This window comes from Podarcis vaucheri, assembly GCF_965113315.1.
Source record: "Podarcis vaucheri genome assembly, chromosome: 4".
NCBI lineage: Eukaryota > Metazoa > Chordata > Lepidosauria > Squamata > Lacertidae > Podarcis > Podarcis vaucheri.
The window spans coordinates 28,973,702-28,989,929 of NC_138762.1; the positions used below are offsets into that span (position 1 = coordinate 28,973,702).

At 43.5% G+C, this 16,228-nt stretch overlaps 1 protein-coding gene across 6 annotated transcripts in view; it reads right to left on the reverse strand.

Annotated features, from left to right (window-relative positions):
* KATNAL1 (katanin catalytic subunit A1 like 1) overlaps positions 1-16,228 on the reverse strand; it is a 36,458-nt gene that overhangs the window by 19,239 nt on the left and 991 nt on the right. For 2 of the 6 annotated variants that reach the window (XM_082220302.1, XM_082220303.1), the window contains exons 2-6: positions 15,195-15,299; positions 10,266-10,441; positions 7,106-7,266; positions 5,856-6,021; positions 1,240-1,367 (exon numbers count right to left, since the gene is read on the reverse strand). In XM_082220302.1, coding sequence (XP_082076428.1) covers positions 1,240-1,367; positions 5,856-6,021; positions 7,106-7,266; positions 10,266-10,427 — 617 coding nt within the window. In that variant the 5' untranslated portion in view covers positions 10,428-10,441; positions 15,195-15,299. Of the gene's footprint in view, positions 1-1,239; positions 1,368-5,855; positions 6,022-7,105; positions 7,267-10,265; positions 10,442-15,166; positions 15,300-16,228 lie in introns of all 6 variants that reach the window. The other 4 variants (XM_082220299.1, XM_082220300.1, XM_082220301.1 and 1 more) reach the window with 2 other exon arrangements.

A 16,228-nucleotide genomic window follows, 5' to 3' on the forward strand; every position in this document is an offset into this window, starting at 1 on the left:
ACACCATTAGCAAAAGAAGCTCTCTTGATAAAACAGAAACAAAAATGAACCACTTCAACCAGGTGGGAGGTGAGGCTGTCAAGCCTGAAGAGGCTAGTTACATGTCTGCTTACAGTAGTGGACCAGGTGGTCCCAATATAGGAGAAATATCCACTGTCTAAATCATGACACACGGAGCTAGCCCTCTATGAGTCTATGAAATATATGAGATCCACTGAGTGACTGAGACAACTGTACCAGATGCCCCAAATATTTTAGACTTCCAACACTCTCCTTTAGTTCAATCTCAGGCTGAAATGGTAGCCTGGAACAAGCAAAAAGGGGAGGCTGCCAACAATCCTGCAGGTTGGAGAGGATTAGGCTAGTACTGCTCTTTTGGGAGGGGGGAGGGGGAAGGGTGTGAAGCTGAACACGTTCAGAGAGCCCTAACAGCAAGGAACATCACTGAACACCTTTCAGGAGGTAGGATCCTAAAAGAAACTGTAAGGCCCACACTATTTGGGCTGGGTAAGACAGCATCATGCAGGACCTCAGTTAAAGTTAGCTGAGAACTTTGGATCCTCTGTTTCTAGGTGGATTACATGCCCTGTCCATTACTGGTTATATGACCATAGGTGGGAAAAGGGAGGCTTCAGAAATTGTCCTTGCAGTCCCTCATCTTCTTTACTCTTGCATCCACACACTATGCTGAGCTAAGCCTAGGTTCATGGGGTAAGCTCTCTTCTCACTAACCACAAGCCAAATGGAAGCAAAAAAGACCAAGGAGGCGAAAATCACCTGTGAGCTGCTTTCCAACAGCCAGACAAAGCTTGGATTACCATGTCACGTGAACCAGACTTGATGCCAGTTTGAGCTTAGTTTGAGCCTTGGCTCACTGGAACTTAACTTTGAATATTGGGGATCATAACTACGAAATCAGTTTTTACCTTGTACTTTTGGGGCAGGAACATGCCTTTGAATATATACAGAGCACTCAATGTGCAGAGAATGGCTGTAGTGTAGGAAGAAAATGCACTCACAATACAAGTTGCAGAAAGGTAGCTGTGCATTCTGTTTTTGCAACTAAGCTCTAGTCCACCACAGCTTATGCTGGTTTTTCAGGGGCCACAAGCCACTTTTCCTGTTTTTTCCTTGAGTTTTACTTACTATGCAGTAACCACAACCTCAGGATGAAGGTATCTGGTTTCTTGGGCAGATAAGAATTCTAGCATTTCTCACTTTACAAAGTAAGCACTGTACCAATGAATACTTAGATTCCTTGACACGATGTCTCTTTCGAGAGCTTCAACCAGATCTTTGTCATATCCTGCTCCATCAAACTTCTGAATTTCACCATCACCAGCACCATCCTGGGGGATCTTCTTTCCCTAGATCAAGATGTTGAAAGCTAATCAACTGAAAGTTAAAAGAATTCTACAGCTACGTTTCTTTTTCTTCTTTTGAGCTGTTCTCTGTGCCATACTCCCTTCATCATCATACCTCAACAAGACATGAAAGCAAAAGACTAAAAAAAGCCCCCCCCCAACACACACAGGGGGAGGGGGAGCACAAGCACATTTCAAGAAAATGCCAAGGGGGGGGGGTTAAAAGCAGGTACATCAGATCAATATACATTGTGGGGGGAATTGGGATCACTAACTGAGAATTGCTAGCACTATGTCCCCTGATCCCACTGTTTTGTTTCAAAGGGAATTATGAACTCTGAAAATAGGGAAAGGTTGCATTTAATTAAAAGCAAGGGGCAAATTAAAGGTTCTTGAAAACAACTTAGGATTTCCAGGGAAGTCCTAGAACTGGCAACGGTGCTGCAAGTTGGAGAGGATTTTGAGGGTACTGTTTTCAGGGGGGAATGAGATTCTGAGCTAAGCTCCACCTAGGGTAGCTATGCTTCAGTTTCTGTAGTTTGATTTTCGAATGTGCAAATCAGATAAATCCACCTTTAAATATGAACTGAATCAAATTTCATCCTCATCCCTACATGCCAACGATCTCTTCATTTTGTTTTTAAACCAACACAGTTCAGTGTTCCTATAAATACTTTAGGTTTATGAAGTTTATGAGACAGCAGCAGCTCCATACTGCACTACAAATAGTTCAGAAAGAACCTTTTAGATGCCTTGCAAGTTTACAGTACCCAGTGATGCAGAAAAACATCTGCAGGTTGGTTGTTTTCAGCCAAGCTAGACAGAATTAAGAAACAATTTGTTCTCTACATACTTCAAATCAAATCAGAAAGTGTCATTAGCTGCTTGGGATAAGCGACTAATGAGAAAAAGAACAGATGCAGCTGGGGAATTGGGCGGCACAGGTAAGCAAGATAGCAGAGGAATAGGAGGGTACGGAAGTGGTAACTTATGGGGTTCCCCGTGTAGGGATTTCTTCCCAAGTCCCTTTGGAAGCAGAATACTCCTGTCTGGTTCCTTCCCAAGCCCACTTTTTAAAAAAGAGTAAGCAGAGATATTCATAAATCTCTGACCAACCTTTCCTTTTGCACAGAAAAGCAACATTGAAAATTTCATTTAAATCAGAAGATTGTAGCCAAAGGGTGCAAAATCTCAGAAGGAAAGGAAAGAAGACCATTTAACTTGTGCAAGGCTGCCCGCAGCTTTGTCCTCTGGGTGCTGGCTCCTTCGCACAAAGCCCACCGATCCTCTGTGCCCTACAGCAGCTCAGCAGGCAGGAAACAATATAGTACTGTAACCCGCGACAGTACTTCTTCATGCAGCTGCCCAGGCTATGCATCTTCACATTTTGTGCTCCATTTTGCAATATAAAGTATAAACTATTTCCTTTCTGCCACCTAGTGACCAGATTCTTTGCATTAAAAATCCCCGGCTGAGAGGTAAGCAGAACTGCTTTGTACAATAAAGGGTCCTTTGCACAATGCCACTGCTTTAGGATTACTATTCCCAGCAATAGCTGCATATCAGTGGAAGTTTAACCCATGTACAAGTTCTGTAATGCATCGCACCAGAACCCCCAGAATTCATCATTTTGTGCTGGTTACAAGCAGTGCTTGGAGGGCGATATATAATCCTGGTGCATTACACGTTGCGGTGATATCAGGCCCCGCCCCTAGACATTCTGCAAACAACTCCTACATGACATCAATGTGATGTCAGATAAATTGCTCTGACTAGGAAAGGCACACTCAAAGGCCTTCTGACAACTAGAACCAGCCAGATGCTTACTGGGAAGTAGAAAAAAAAAGTGCTGCTCCCTCAGCTTGGGGACCACACTTCCCAGTGGAAAGAGGGAGGGAACAACATGACTTCAAACTGTCTGAAGCAACTAGACTGAGAAATAAACAGTTTGGCTGAGGACAAAAAACATATTGGGGATGGGCTACAGGAAAACACATTCCTGTTGCTTTAAAAATCAAGACCCACGCCCTGACTACAGCTAGACCAGGCACCCCCAAACTCGGCCCTCCTGATGATTTGGGACTACAACTCCCATCATCCCTAGCTAACAGGACCAGTGGTCAGGGATGATGGGAATTGTAGTCCCAAAACATCTTGAGGGCTGAGTTTGGGGATGCCTGAGCTAGACCTACACCCAAAGGAAGAAGGCTTATCTTATCTTACGCAAAGTGAACACTGATGGGTTAACTCTAAGAGCTCTCAGCTCCAGGGTCCCTTTGCCCCAAGGCATCTACCAGTGTTTCCCAAACTTGGGTCCCCCGCTGCTGTTGGACTATTACTCCCATCATCCCTAGCTAGCAGGACCAGTGGTCAGGGATGATAGGAGTTGTAGTCAAACAACAGCTGGGGACCAGAGTTTGAGAAACACTGCAGGCAAAGGGTCTCTCTGTCCTATCCAGTTATCCTGTCCAAGAGCACTCGGGATGTGGCAAGGAGCCTCCCTAGATCCAGAGAATCCAGCAAATCTTGCTGGCAGAGGGCGGAAGAAGAAGAATGAGTGGAAAAGCAGCAGCAGTGAAGATGAATGGGGAAATAATGCATGGGGGGGGGGGTTGAGAAAGAACAAAGGAATGTATGTATGTATACTTCCATGTATGTAAATTAAGAGAGAAAGAGAATATATATCTACATGCTTATAAGAGAATGTAGGTGTATGAAAGAGAAAATGGGTGTGCATGAACATGTGGAGAAGGTGGACAAAAAGAAAAAGGAAATCTTCCTCCCCTCTTTGCCCTAGCTCTTTCCTAGTAGAACATAAAGGTTTTATGACAAGTGCCATCTTCCATATATGCAAATGACAGGTATGCATTTAACTTCCACGAAGCATTTTCATTTTATCATGTCTTTTTCCATTCTAACCATAACCTTTAATTTCACCTTGGCACTGTTGATCCATTCAGCATAAGAATCTGTCACACTGCTATTAATGGCTGCTTCATACAGCGTCTTCCTATACAGAGGTCACTTCCATTTAAGCGAAAGCACGCACACATCATGTATGATTAACTACGCCATTTATTCTATTCCATTTGTATACTTCTCCACCTTCAATGAGCCCAGAATGACATTCCTGGGGCTAGCCAATTTTATCCTCACAGCAATCCTAAGGGACAGATTGCTAGCCCAAAGTCCTGCAATTAACTCCATGGATGAGAATGAATTGAAACTCAGATTGCCCTACTGTAACTCTGATCCTCTACCTTCTACAACATCACACTGGAATTAGATCTGTGGGGAAATCATTTCCTACTATTTATATAAGTTTTGGAAAAACAGCTAATGACAACAATAATAAAGAACACTGCCATCATTGGCATAAAACCAGAAATAGAGACAGGCACTTCCTACTTCTGCAAGCTGACCCCAAAGATATTATCTAAAATCTTAGTACAGAGAACATTGTGTGTGTTCCTTTACACACCCTGTAAGCTAAAATGTGATTCTAAATTCCAGATGCTAAATCAAATTGTCACAAAGAACAATACTTTACAAAGTAAAGCTATCTACCATAGAATTTTTACAAACCTGAGACTGTGGCAGAGATACAATCTCCTAATCATATTAACAAAAGGCACTTCCCTCAACCTATAAAGGATGTACCAAAGTAAAACAGTTTGCTAATACAAAAATATTGTTCTGTATTTAGATAGCCTAAAAAACCTGCCTCTTTATAATTACCTTACATTCATTACAATTCAAGAAAATCATTATTGCTTTTCCTTCCTTGAGCCAATTTCACTTTATCTTTAAAGTCTTTCCAAAATAAAAATCTGTCAGGCTTTCATTTGCCACTGTTGGTGCAGAGCAAAACTTCCAATTTTATGCATAGCTGGTGTTAAAATCCTCTGCTTGTACCAAGTAGTTTTAAAAAGCTGTAGCTTTTATCAGTATCTACTGCCCAACCCAAAATTAGATTAATTTGGTTATTTATGTCAAGGTAATAATGAACTCAAGGACAAAACCATAAGACATGCAGAAAACTGCTATCTGAGAATACGCTTCCTCCATGGACTACATTTGTATTATAAAACTTAATAGTTTCAGAGTAATTTTTAAAATGCAGTTCTCTTGTGTTGACACAGCAAAACAGATTCACTGGTCATATCTTCCCCTCTTCTTTTTGGGGGGAGTTCAGTCTCTCAGACATATTTTGGCTTGGGAAGCAAAGAATATAATACTAAACTTTTCAACATTCTAAATTTCATCAATTAAAAAATTGTATCTTGTACCAGCTGTTCAAAGGAGATGGTAACTCTCACAGTCTGTTCCTTTCTCTCTCTTAATATCTGAACCAGTTGTAAATATTGGGAGGAAAATTATATTTTTGTAAGTATGCATTCATTACACATTCATGCTTTTTTGCCAACAGAAAATATACATTTTTTTTTCCACAAAAGAAAGGTACCTGCCAGCTGCCCCCTAAATTCTTACCTTTTCATCTTTTCCTTTTGCTCTAGATTCCCTTTCTCGGCTGCTGGCAGGTTTTTCATTTTTTGAGATTGGTTGAGCTCTGCCCACAGGTCCACGCTGCAATCCTGGCGATTCTCTCCTCAAAGGTTTCACTTCTCGATTGGGTCGTTTTATTTGAGGTGGGGCTCTGTCAAGCAAAGGAAACATGATGCAGCTAGCATTGGAGAGAAACAAAATGTTTTACTGCTGTGTTTTGCTACCCAATTCGGTGGGGAAAACGTGATGTTCAGATCATGCAAGTTGATCTGTGAGAAGCCAGTGGGTGGGTGGCCATGCTTTGGGGCGGAGAGCGGAATTAAAGTACATTGTAAAGTACATTGTAGCCCCATACTAGGGACACGGGTGGCGCTGTGGGTTAAACCACAGAGCCTAAGACTTGCTGATCAGAAGGTCGGCGGTTCGAATCCCCACAACGGGGTGAGCTCCCGTTGCTCGGTCCCTGCTCCTGCCAACCTAGCAGTTCGAAAGCACTTCAAAGTGCAAGTAGATAAATAGGTACCACTCGGGTGGGAAGGTAAATGGCATTTCCGTGCACTGCTCTGGTTCGCCAGAAGCGGCTTAGTCATGCTACCTTTACCTAGCCCCATACTACCTTGTCTCCCCTTCTACGGCTATGAAAATCATAATGGTTGTATTTCTGTAAAGCAGAGAGGGGGAACCTCTGCCCTGGAAGCCAAATTAGACTCAACACGGGTCCCAATTTTGTTGTCAGGCATGGGAGAAGTAGAGGTACCGTTGCAAAGGAAAAACTGTGAGCCTTAAAGTACATTCCAAATTGTTACTTGGCAAGCAAGCCTTGCTGTCAGCCCCAATTAGCTGATCAGCACTGACAACATGCCACAGTGGGACTGGCTACACTATGGAGTTCCCAAGTGGGAACTCTGAAGCACAGCCAATCCCTACCCAAAGCAGGACTCACTGTAAATCATAGTTTTTCTCTATGTTTATATGCTCAAACCATACTTAGGGTTAGGAACAATGGTTCACACAGACCACTGCTGTTTGCTGTGTTTTCTGAACTGATCCAGCAACAAGTAAAGTTGAAACCCTTACCAGAAAACAGTCTAAAGAAGCCAGAACAGGGAAAGAAGTAATACAAGGTTTGAAATAAACCTAATTTCTTAGTCACTATACTACATACACTCTCAAATATTAAGTACAGGTAATTAATCCACCAATAAAAACTGCAAACTTATTTTAAACCCAATTACCTGTGCTCAGCTGGAACAGGAGGTGGCCAAACAGTTGGATCCCTAAAATTTTCATCTTGATAAGATATAGGAATATCTGTAGGTTTGTCTATTTTAAAACTCTCTAAAGTGTTGACAATGCTCTTTACTTGTTCATATTCTTCCAACAGTTCTTGCCGAACCTTGAAAATAAGCAGAGTTTATTACACTGACTAAAGCATTCCTAGTTAAACTACAAAAGAATTAAGCTCATCATCAGAATAAGGCAGGAATGATATACTGCACAGCTGGCTGTAGGCAGACTGCAGTCTATCTCTCCAACACCTATTTGCCCAATTTTCTGTATGAGATCGTATCATTTATTATTTTAAAAATGTGCTTATGTTACCACCATTAAATTTATTACCTGCCCTTCATCAGCAAAACTCCTGATGGCACCTCCCAGTCGTTTCATATAGATTTCAAATAGCATGGGGAACACCAAAGGAAGGCTCCCATGACTTCCCAGTAGCCTCCCAAAACTACTTTCTGGAAATAGCCCTGAAGGTAGGAACACAACCGTTGAACTATAGAGTACCCCCAACCCCGCCTCCCTGAGCTGCTCAAGAAAGATAGCATGCATGGTCAATGGTTTTGGAAAGCCACCAAGAGGTTAAAAAGAATGAAGAGAGTCACACTCCCCCCATCTCTTTCCTGACAAATGTCAGGGCAACCAAGGCTCTTTCAGTGCCATGACCAGGCCTAAAGCCAGACTGAAATGGATCCAGATATTCAGTCTCAATCCAAGCATGCCTGAAGCTGAACCGCTGCCACCCTCTGGAGCACCTTGCCTGAAAAGAGGGTATTAGTCACTGGGTATTTCTCCAGTGAACCACTGATCATTTCCTGGAGCCACCCAATCAATAGCCTAACACTAGCTTTAAGAAGCCAAGATGGAAAAGTATTAAGGCGGCAGGTGGTCGGACACACTTCTTCAAGCAGCTTGTCTACAACCTCAGGACACAGTAATCAAAACTCATCCAGTACAGATGGAACAGACAGTGCACCGGAAACCTCCAATGAACCTGCTCTTATATCTATCAACAGCAAACATATGGCCTATTTCCGCTCCTGTTGCGATCAAAGGATGTGTGGCCTTTGAAACGATCAATTCCACACACACCTCAAACAAAATCAAAGCATCTCACACAGAAAGCCAACAGTATGATTCCATGAGTTTAACAAATAAGAAAGACTTCAATGTGTCACACCACAAAAATCTTTAAATAGGTGTATTGGCATTGGACAATATCCAAGGAAGTGACATTCAGTATAGACCCACTGAAATCACTGGACTTTCTAGTTTTGGCAGGGAGAATTAACCTGCTGAATCAGAGAGATATTATTTTTCAAGCTCTGATTTTATCAAGGACACTTAACAACAGATACTTTAATGACTACATGTTTGTAGGGCCAAAGTAACATGAAAAGTAGGCATTCACGGACCCAGCAGGCAGCAATGCCCATCATCAGTGCCCCTGGAAAGTGCTGATGCAATCATGGACATTGCTGCTGACTGTATCCATGATTGCATGCCTTACAAGTTACATTTGTATATGTATACAGATGATTAGGACTGCTTGCATGTACAGCAAGATGGCATTTGTGAATGCAACCCTAAATTAAAAGGGCCAATTGTACATTGCACAGTCACAGAGTCATGATAATATGTCAGGAGAAATTGATGCTCTTATTAATGACAAGGCAATGAGCAACTGCCATAATGGACCCAACAAATATGAAGGCTAAATGAGTCAAAACAAAAATCTATTTTGAAATAGTGATATGAAATCCTGCTAAGGTTTTTTTTTATTATATGAAAAGAGGATTCGTGTAAAATGCCAGTTTAAATAAAAAGACACAGTAACAATGAAATTATCCTTGTTCTAGTTTAGCACATCATACACAAGGGTGCAATTCGCCCCCCCCGCCCCCCCAGAAAGCAAAATTCTGAAACAGAATTGTGGTTGAAGATGTGACTTGTAGCCCAACTCTAAATTTTCCTCATATATAGTCTCACCAAGTTCTATGACTCTTATTTGCTTTGTTCTTAATTTGTATTACCTGGAACTGACACCAACCAAAAAGTAATTGTAGAAAATTAAACATCTCTGACATCAACGCAAAACATATGCCACAAAATTTTTGATCGCACTGTACAATGTCCAGACTAAGTTAATGCTTTTAGCAAATCAGGCTTATCCGTCTAAGCTTCCTGCACATTAGGTGATACAGGAAAGAAGAACTTGCAAAATAGCACCTACTATAGCACCTACTCCTTTACTAAGGAGGGATCAAAGCAAGACACAGGAAAGAGGGTTAGGGGGAGAAGGATGGGAAAGGGAAAGCGGGGCCAGCAGAGGAAGTAGAAAGAGTTAACCATGCTTGTTAACAGGGGTGTTTTTTTGGAATACAGTGGTGCCTCGGGTTAAGTACTTAATTCGTTCTGGAGGTCTGTTGTTAACCTGAAACTGTTCTTAACCTGAAGCACCACTTTAGCTAATGGGGCCTCCTGCTGCCGCTGCACCACCGGAGCCCGATTTCTGTTCTTATCCTGAAGCAAAGTTCTTAACCTGAAGCACTATTTCTGGATTAGCAGAGTGTGTAACCTGAAGCATATGTAACTCGAGGTACCACTATACAATGATGAATATGCATTCAGAAAGAGAAGAGAATGAATAAAATATTATTAATAAAAAGAAAACAGATTCCATTAGATGTAAAAAACCATTGTTTAAGGGGAAAAAACGAATCTGCAAATGTCAACTAAATGTTTATGAACTTCAATTTAGCAGAATTCATACATGACCATCAATATGTTTAAAAATTGCTGAAAGATATTCCCATTTTCTTGTGGTTCACTTACTAGGTGTGGCTAACCTAGCCAGATCAACTAATGGATTTTAGGAAAAGAGTAAAATTATTTGGGGGGGGATTTAATTGACTGATAGCTAAGGGCATTCCATAGATGTTGCAGCCTGCCCTGCTCCTAATTTGTTGATGTTATGAAGTTTTGTATTGCTTATTTTAATGTTTTCAATCTTTTTGTTCTATTTCTGGCCATCACATGAGCCACCACCAGCAGCATATATATTTCCCAATAAATAAAATATCTAGTCATGCAAGTATTGTTTTTTCATACCTGCTGCCATTTGCCCTTCAGTGCTGGGTCTCTGATGGATTGACAGTGTCTTTGAATTTGCTGGATGACACCCTGGTAATAAACCATGGAGGAGTCATAGTTTCCGAGAAGTGCATATTCCCTTCCTTTTTTAGCATTATCACAGATCTCGGCCAAATTCATTTTCTTCGAGAAACCTACAACACAGCATGGAAACATAAAAAGAAAATAATTGCATGCGGTCTAACAAATCATTAAGTAGTAACCTGAGGTTATTCTCATGGACTGGATGAGACCAAAAAAACTGAGGTGTTGTTAGACCAGATGAGTGGGGCTCAGTTTGCTCTGAATACTGCTACCCCCCCCCTGAAGAAACTGGTGCATAGCTTGGTGGTATTTGTGAATCCATTATGTACTGTTGATCAAGGCACAAACCACCTTTGTTGCATAGTGTGTCTTCCAACACCTATGACCCTATACAGTCATACCTCAGGTTGAAGTAGCTTCAGGTTAAGCATTTTCGGGTTGCGCTTCACAGCGACCAGGAAGTAACGGAGCGCGTTACTTCCGGGTTTCACCACTCGCGCATGCGCAGACACTCAAAATGACGTCACGCGCATGCGCGGAAGCGGCGAATCGCGACCCGTGCATGCGCAGACGCGCGTTGCGTTCGGTTCAGGATGAGAACGGGGCTCCGGAACGGATCCCGTTCGCATCCAGAGGTACCACTGTATAGACAGAGATAACCAAACTTCTCTTGTCTGTGCTGTGGTAGCTTCAATGTTAGATTACAGAAACACATTACAGTGGTACCTCGGTTTAAGAACAGTCCGCTTTAAGAACAATTCGGTTTACAAACTCTGCAAAACCGGAAATAGTGTCCCAGTTTGAGAACTTTACCTCGGTCTAAGAATGGAATACAAACGGTGGAAGGGCACCAGTGGCGGGAGGCCTCATTAGGGAAAGCACGCCTCAGGTTAAGAACAGCTTTGATTTAGGAATGGGCTTCTGGAACAGATTAAGTTCGTAAACCGAGGTACCACTGTATACATGGATGGGTCTGCCTTTGAAGATGGCTCAGAAACTTCAGTTAGAACAGACTTCAGTAGCAAGATTGCGGAGGTCACGAGTCCAATTCTTGCACAACTGCAGTGGCCACTGATCAGTTCTTAAGCTCAGTTCAAAGTCCTGTTTTGACCTTTAAAAGCTCTATATGGCTCAGGGCTCCAATACCGCTCCTCATCTGAACCTATCTAGACCTTGTGGCAGCCATTAGAGGCTCTTCTCCACAGGCTTTCTCAACATGCAGAGATCCACAATATGTAAGCAAGCCTTCTCAGTGGTATCTCCATGTTTGCAGCAAACTCTCCCAAGGGACTTATGCCCAGTGCCAGAGTTCGGTGCAAGGCTTAAACATCCATTTACCCAGACCTCGTAGGGAGGGTAGTGAGTTGTTGTTTTTTGGCCTTTTCAGTGTTCATCCTTTAGTGAGGTGGGTAGAATTTGTCCTTCTATGAATATTCTTGGATGAACACAATTAGGATCTGCATTTTTTAAAAAACAATTTTAATGTATTTTATGCTGTAAGTCACTTTGGGACATTCTTCTGTGTGTGAAAAACAACAAACCTAAAAAAATTGCAATTTAGGCCTATAATCTCACCTTTTACTGTTCTGCACAATTTATTGCTGGTTTGCTTACTATGGAGCCTCCAACCACCACCAGAAATCTTATCTTATTCAAGCTCTCTGATATATACATCTTGTGGTACACTTATTCCCAGCCATCATTCACATATTACCTTTAAAAATAAATTCACTGAAAAGGTGTCATTTGTGAATAAGGCCGAAATATATAGAGCAATGTTTTACACAATGAAGACCCAACAGCAGTATTCATGCATGTGAGGCCCAATAATGGCAAGGATACGGGTTTCTGCTACAAAAGTACTGCATCTCATCAATAAAAATAGTCTCCAACCCTCTGCTCATCCATACATGTCAGGGAACTGACATCGGAGCGAGAGGCGAAGGGGAGGCTCCCAGATGATGCTGGCGAAGGACCCAGCAGCAGGGGGAGAAACAGCTCAGTAGAAGGGGAAGCCAATCAGCGCAACACCAGGGATAAAGGGGGGCAGACGGGGGAAGTGGAGAGAGGGCTCCAGGACTCTTCACTGGACATCAGTGAGGAGAGCCCAGGTCCTCCGCTACCCACGCCTTGCCTGCGCAGAAGACTTCCGCGCAGTGAGAGGAGGAGGAGACTAGGTGTCAAACAACTTTTATGTTGGAAGAGGTTCAAGAAACGCCCACTGACGGATTCTGCCAGTGACTGAGGCAGCCACCATGAGAAGGGGCTGTGCAGTCAGAAAGGTTTGACAAGGCAAATTAACCGAGAAAGGCACCAGTTTACGCACGAGTAACTCATACCCACTACAATACAGAAGCAGGTTTTTCAGATCTTTCAAAAAAAATCAACCCACACAACAAGCTGGCTGTATGTTGTTTTTTATTCATTCTATTCGTCACAAAAGATGCCTTGCTGAATGACAGTTGCAAAGCAGTCAAAACATAGGCTACACTGCAGGTTCTGGCCAAGCAATGCTCTTTTGCTTCAATGTACAGAACTGATTACTTGAAGCTGGCCTCTTTCCAGACAACAACCCAAGCAAATTAATGCACTTGAGATACAGTAAAGCCCTCCAGGACGCTTCTGAAAACATGGCTGAAGAGAAGGTGATGTCACCTAGTTATTTTTGGCACAAGGAAAACACAATTTGTTTATTAAATTTGTATACTGGCCTTCATCCAAAGATCACAGGGAGGTTCACAACAGAAAAGTGCAAAATGAGGACACAATATACATAATACATACTAAAACAGAAACAAACCAATAAATCCAGGGAGGGTTTCTTGAGGTGGTTTTACCATTGCCTCCTTCAAGCAGGCAAGGACCACCCCCTCTCACAAGAAAACATTAATCACCTCCCAGGCCCAGCCAACTGTCCCCTCCTTTATCAGTCAAGATGGCAAGGGTCCAGAGCTCAAGTGGTCGCCCTGACTGATCCAAGCACCCTGTCCACATCCTTGAGCCTTCCAAATTGAAACTCATCCAAAACAACAGGAATAGACAGTATTCTGGACACACCTTCATATTATGTTCTGGGGATCGTGCCTAAAGCCAAAATCACATGTGGTCAAAACTCACTGGGTTCAATGGCAGATGGGATTGCCAAAATCATTTTTTCATAACTCTGCCCCCTTCTGCCTCTTTTTATTTATTTATTTTTTAAATTGTCATGTGTGGAAAGCTGAATGTGCACAACTAAAATGTGCCTAAGTTGCAGGCTTACTGTATCCTACTAATAACAAACATAACAGGAAACCTGTCTTAAAAGTCAGGCCCAGACATTTCTAAGTCTTAAATATTCACAAATCAAGAGCACGAATCTCAAAAGGAGTGCTGTCCATCTCCAAAAAGGCTCTATAAAATGTTCTTCAGTTTGAAATGAACGCAAGACAACCTCTGCTATGTAAAGCAAACAGTCCCCATACCATTGGGGCACTGCTTGCAATGCTTTCCCAACTCATGCTGTTGGGGGACCCTCTGGAGCAATTTGAGGGGCACATGGAAAAGAGGAAAGGAAAGTCCTACTGCATTAGTGGAATGTTGCTCATACAGCACAGGATATAACCAAAAATGTTTTTTCTTCAAACATTTTCATGTTTTTTTCCTGCCTGCAGAAAATGGCTCTTTAAAACTAGCATTTTGGCTACTTACATTTATGCCAACAACTTGCCCCCCCCCCACTTTTACAGTTTTGTCATGATTTGCAAAAACTATAATTTGACTCCTGTATTAGTCCATTACAAATTCCAGGTAGCTTTTGAGTCTCCTTCATTTACATATCATGCATAAGAGAGTTCATATATGCATGTCAGAAAGCTGCTGCTCCTGCCCAAGGTTTAGAAATCTTACACTAGATAAGATAAGGAGGTCACAAAAGATATTAACCTTCACTCTTAACAGCATAAGCTGAGCTGATCCCTAACCAAGGTTAGAAAGAAAGTTCTCTCTATGGGTTATAAACAAGACACCAATGATTTAATATATTCTGAAAGGCTTTTCCTTTTTTTGAATCACCTGCATACATTTTTGCAGACTCTGTTTTCTGCCATTCTAGGAAACACTATGCTACACTAGACCCGTTTCCTCAGTTTTCCTTTGCTCCACAATACAGATGCACATGCTAATAAGCATGGGTGATGTTAGGGAGTGATTTGGGGGGGTCTAAGACTGAATCCCAGATCTGCCCCTTTTCTCTTTTTAACTACCTATAGAGCAGCTGGAAGTGATCTTCCAGGTTAGGTATTAAATTATCCCTACATGCTGCCCTGAACAATATTTTGGCAGTAGCATTCCCCACTGTGACTTCTGGGTTGTTCTTAAAGGCAGCCATACATACAGTGCATTACAGTAATCCAAACATGAGATTAACAGACGATGTGTCATTCTGGCTTGGTTCTCTCTAACCAGGAATGGTCAGAGCTGATGAATCAGCCAGAGCTGAGGCCACCTGTACCTCAAGTAACAATGCTGGGTACAGAAACAGCCCCAGGCTGCACAATCATATTTGTGGGTGGGTTGCAACCCTTTCCAGAACAGGCTACCTATGCAGCTTCTCAAATCAATACCCATTTGTCCATAGGACCTCAGTCTTGCCAGGATTCTGCACGTTTTTTGGCCACATCAAGCCCATTGATGCGGTCTTGTCTTCTGGGTCCTCCATGGAGACAGAGATAATAATATTTTTAAAGCGAACATGAAAGCATGCTGAGCACACCTTGCTAACTTGGATGCCACTCATAGCTGCTTCATGAGCATCATACAATGACAATGTGTGAAATGCCTCTATCGGAACGTACTGTGTTTGAAAGACTCCAAGTGTTCTACCTGTGGCATTCAACTGATAGTGGCAGTTTCAAACATGCAAAGCATCACATCCAGGTGAGAACCCACATCACTGCAACTGCAGAAGAACTCTGAAAGGGCACAGCTCTAGAAAAGGGTGAGATTGCAGTTACCGTATTTTTCGCCCCATAAGACGCACTTTTTCCCCTCCAAAAATGAAGGGGAAATCGGGGTGCATCTTATGGGGCGAATGCCTGCAAGCCTCGCGCGCCCGGCAGGAGGTCCCACCGGGTGCGCGAGGCTTGGGGCGGCAGCCTGTCGCCCGAAGCACGGGGAGCCCTCTGGAGGGCTCCCCCTGCTTCGGGCGAGTGTCTGCAAGCCTCGCGCACCCGGCAGGAGGTCCCACCGGGTGCGCAAGGCTTGGGGCGGCAGCGGACTGCTTGCGCGCACCTAGAAGCTTGGGGCGCGCTGAGCTCAGCACGCCCCAAGCTTCTAGGTGCGCGCAAGCAGTCCGCTGCCGCCTCAAGCCTCGCGCACCCAGCGGGACCTCCTGCCGGGTGCGGGAGGCTTGGGGCGGCAGCGGACTGCTTGCCGGCATGCAGAAGCTTGGGGCGCGCTGAGCTCAGCACGCCCCAAGCTTCTAGGTGCGCGCAAGCAGTCCGCTGCCGCCCCAAGCCTCGCGCACCCAGCGGGACCTCCTGCCGGGTGCGGGAGGCTTGGGGCGGCAGCGGACTGCTTGCCGGCATGCAGAAGCTTGGGGCGCGCTGACCTCAGCTTGCCCCAAGCTTCTGGATTAGCGCAGGGGTCCGCTAGCCCTGGGAGAGGCGCCCGGCTCTCCCACGCTAGCGGAGACCTTGCCGGCACGCAGAAGCTTGGGGCGCGCTGAGCTCCGCACGCCCCCAAGCTCCTGGTGTAGCGCAGCGCACCTGGGGGGGGAATAAAAATTTTTTCCTTTATTTCCCCCCCTAAAATCTAGGTGCGTCTTATGGGGCGAAAAATACGGTAGCTTTCACCCAACTTAATGCTTCAAAATACTTCATCCAATACAGACCTGAACAGATTTTCTTTTAAAACGC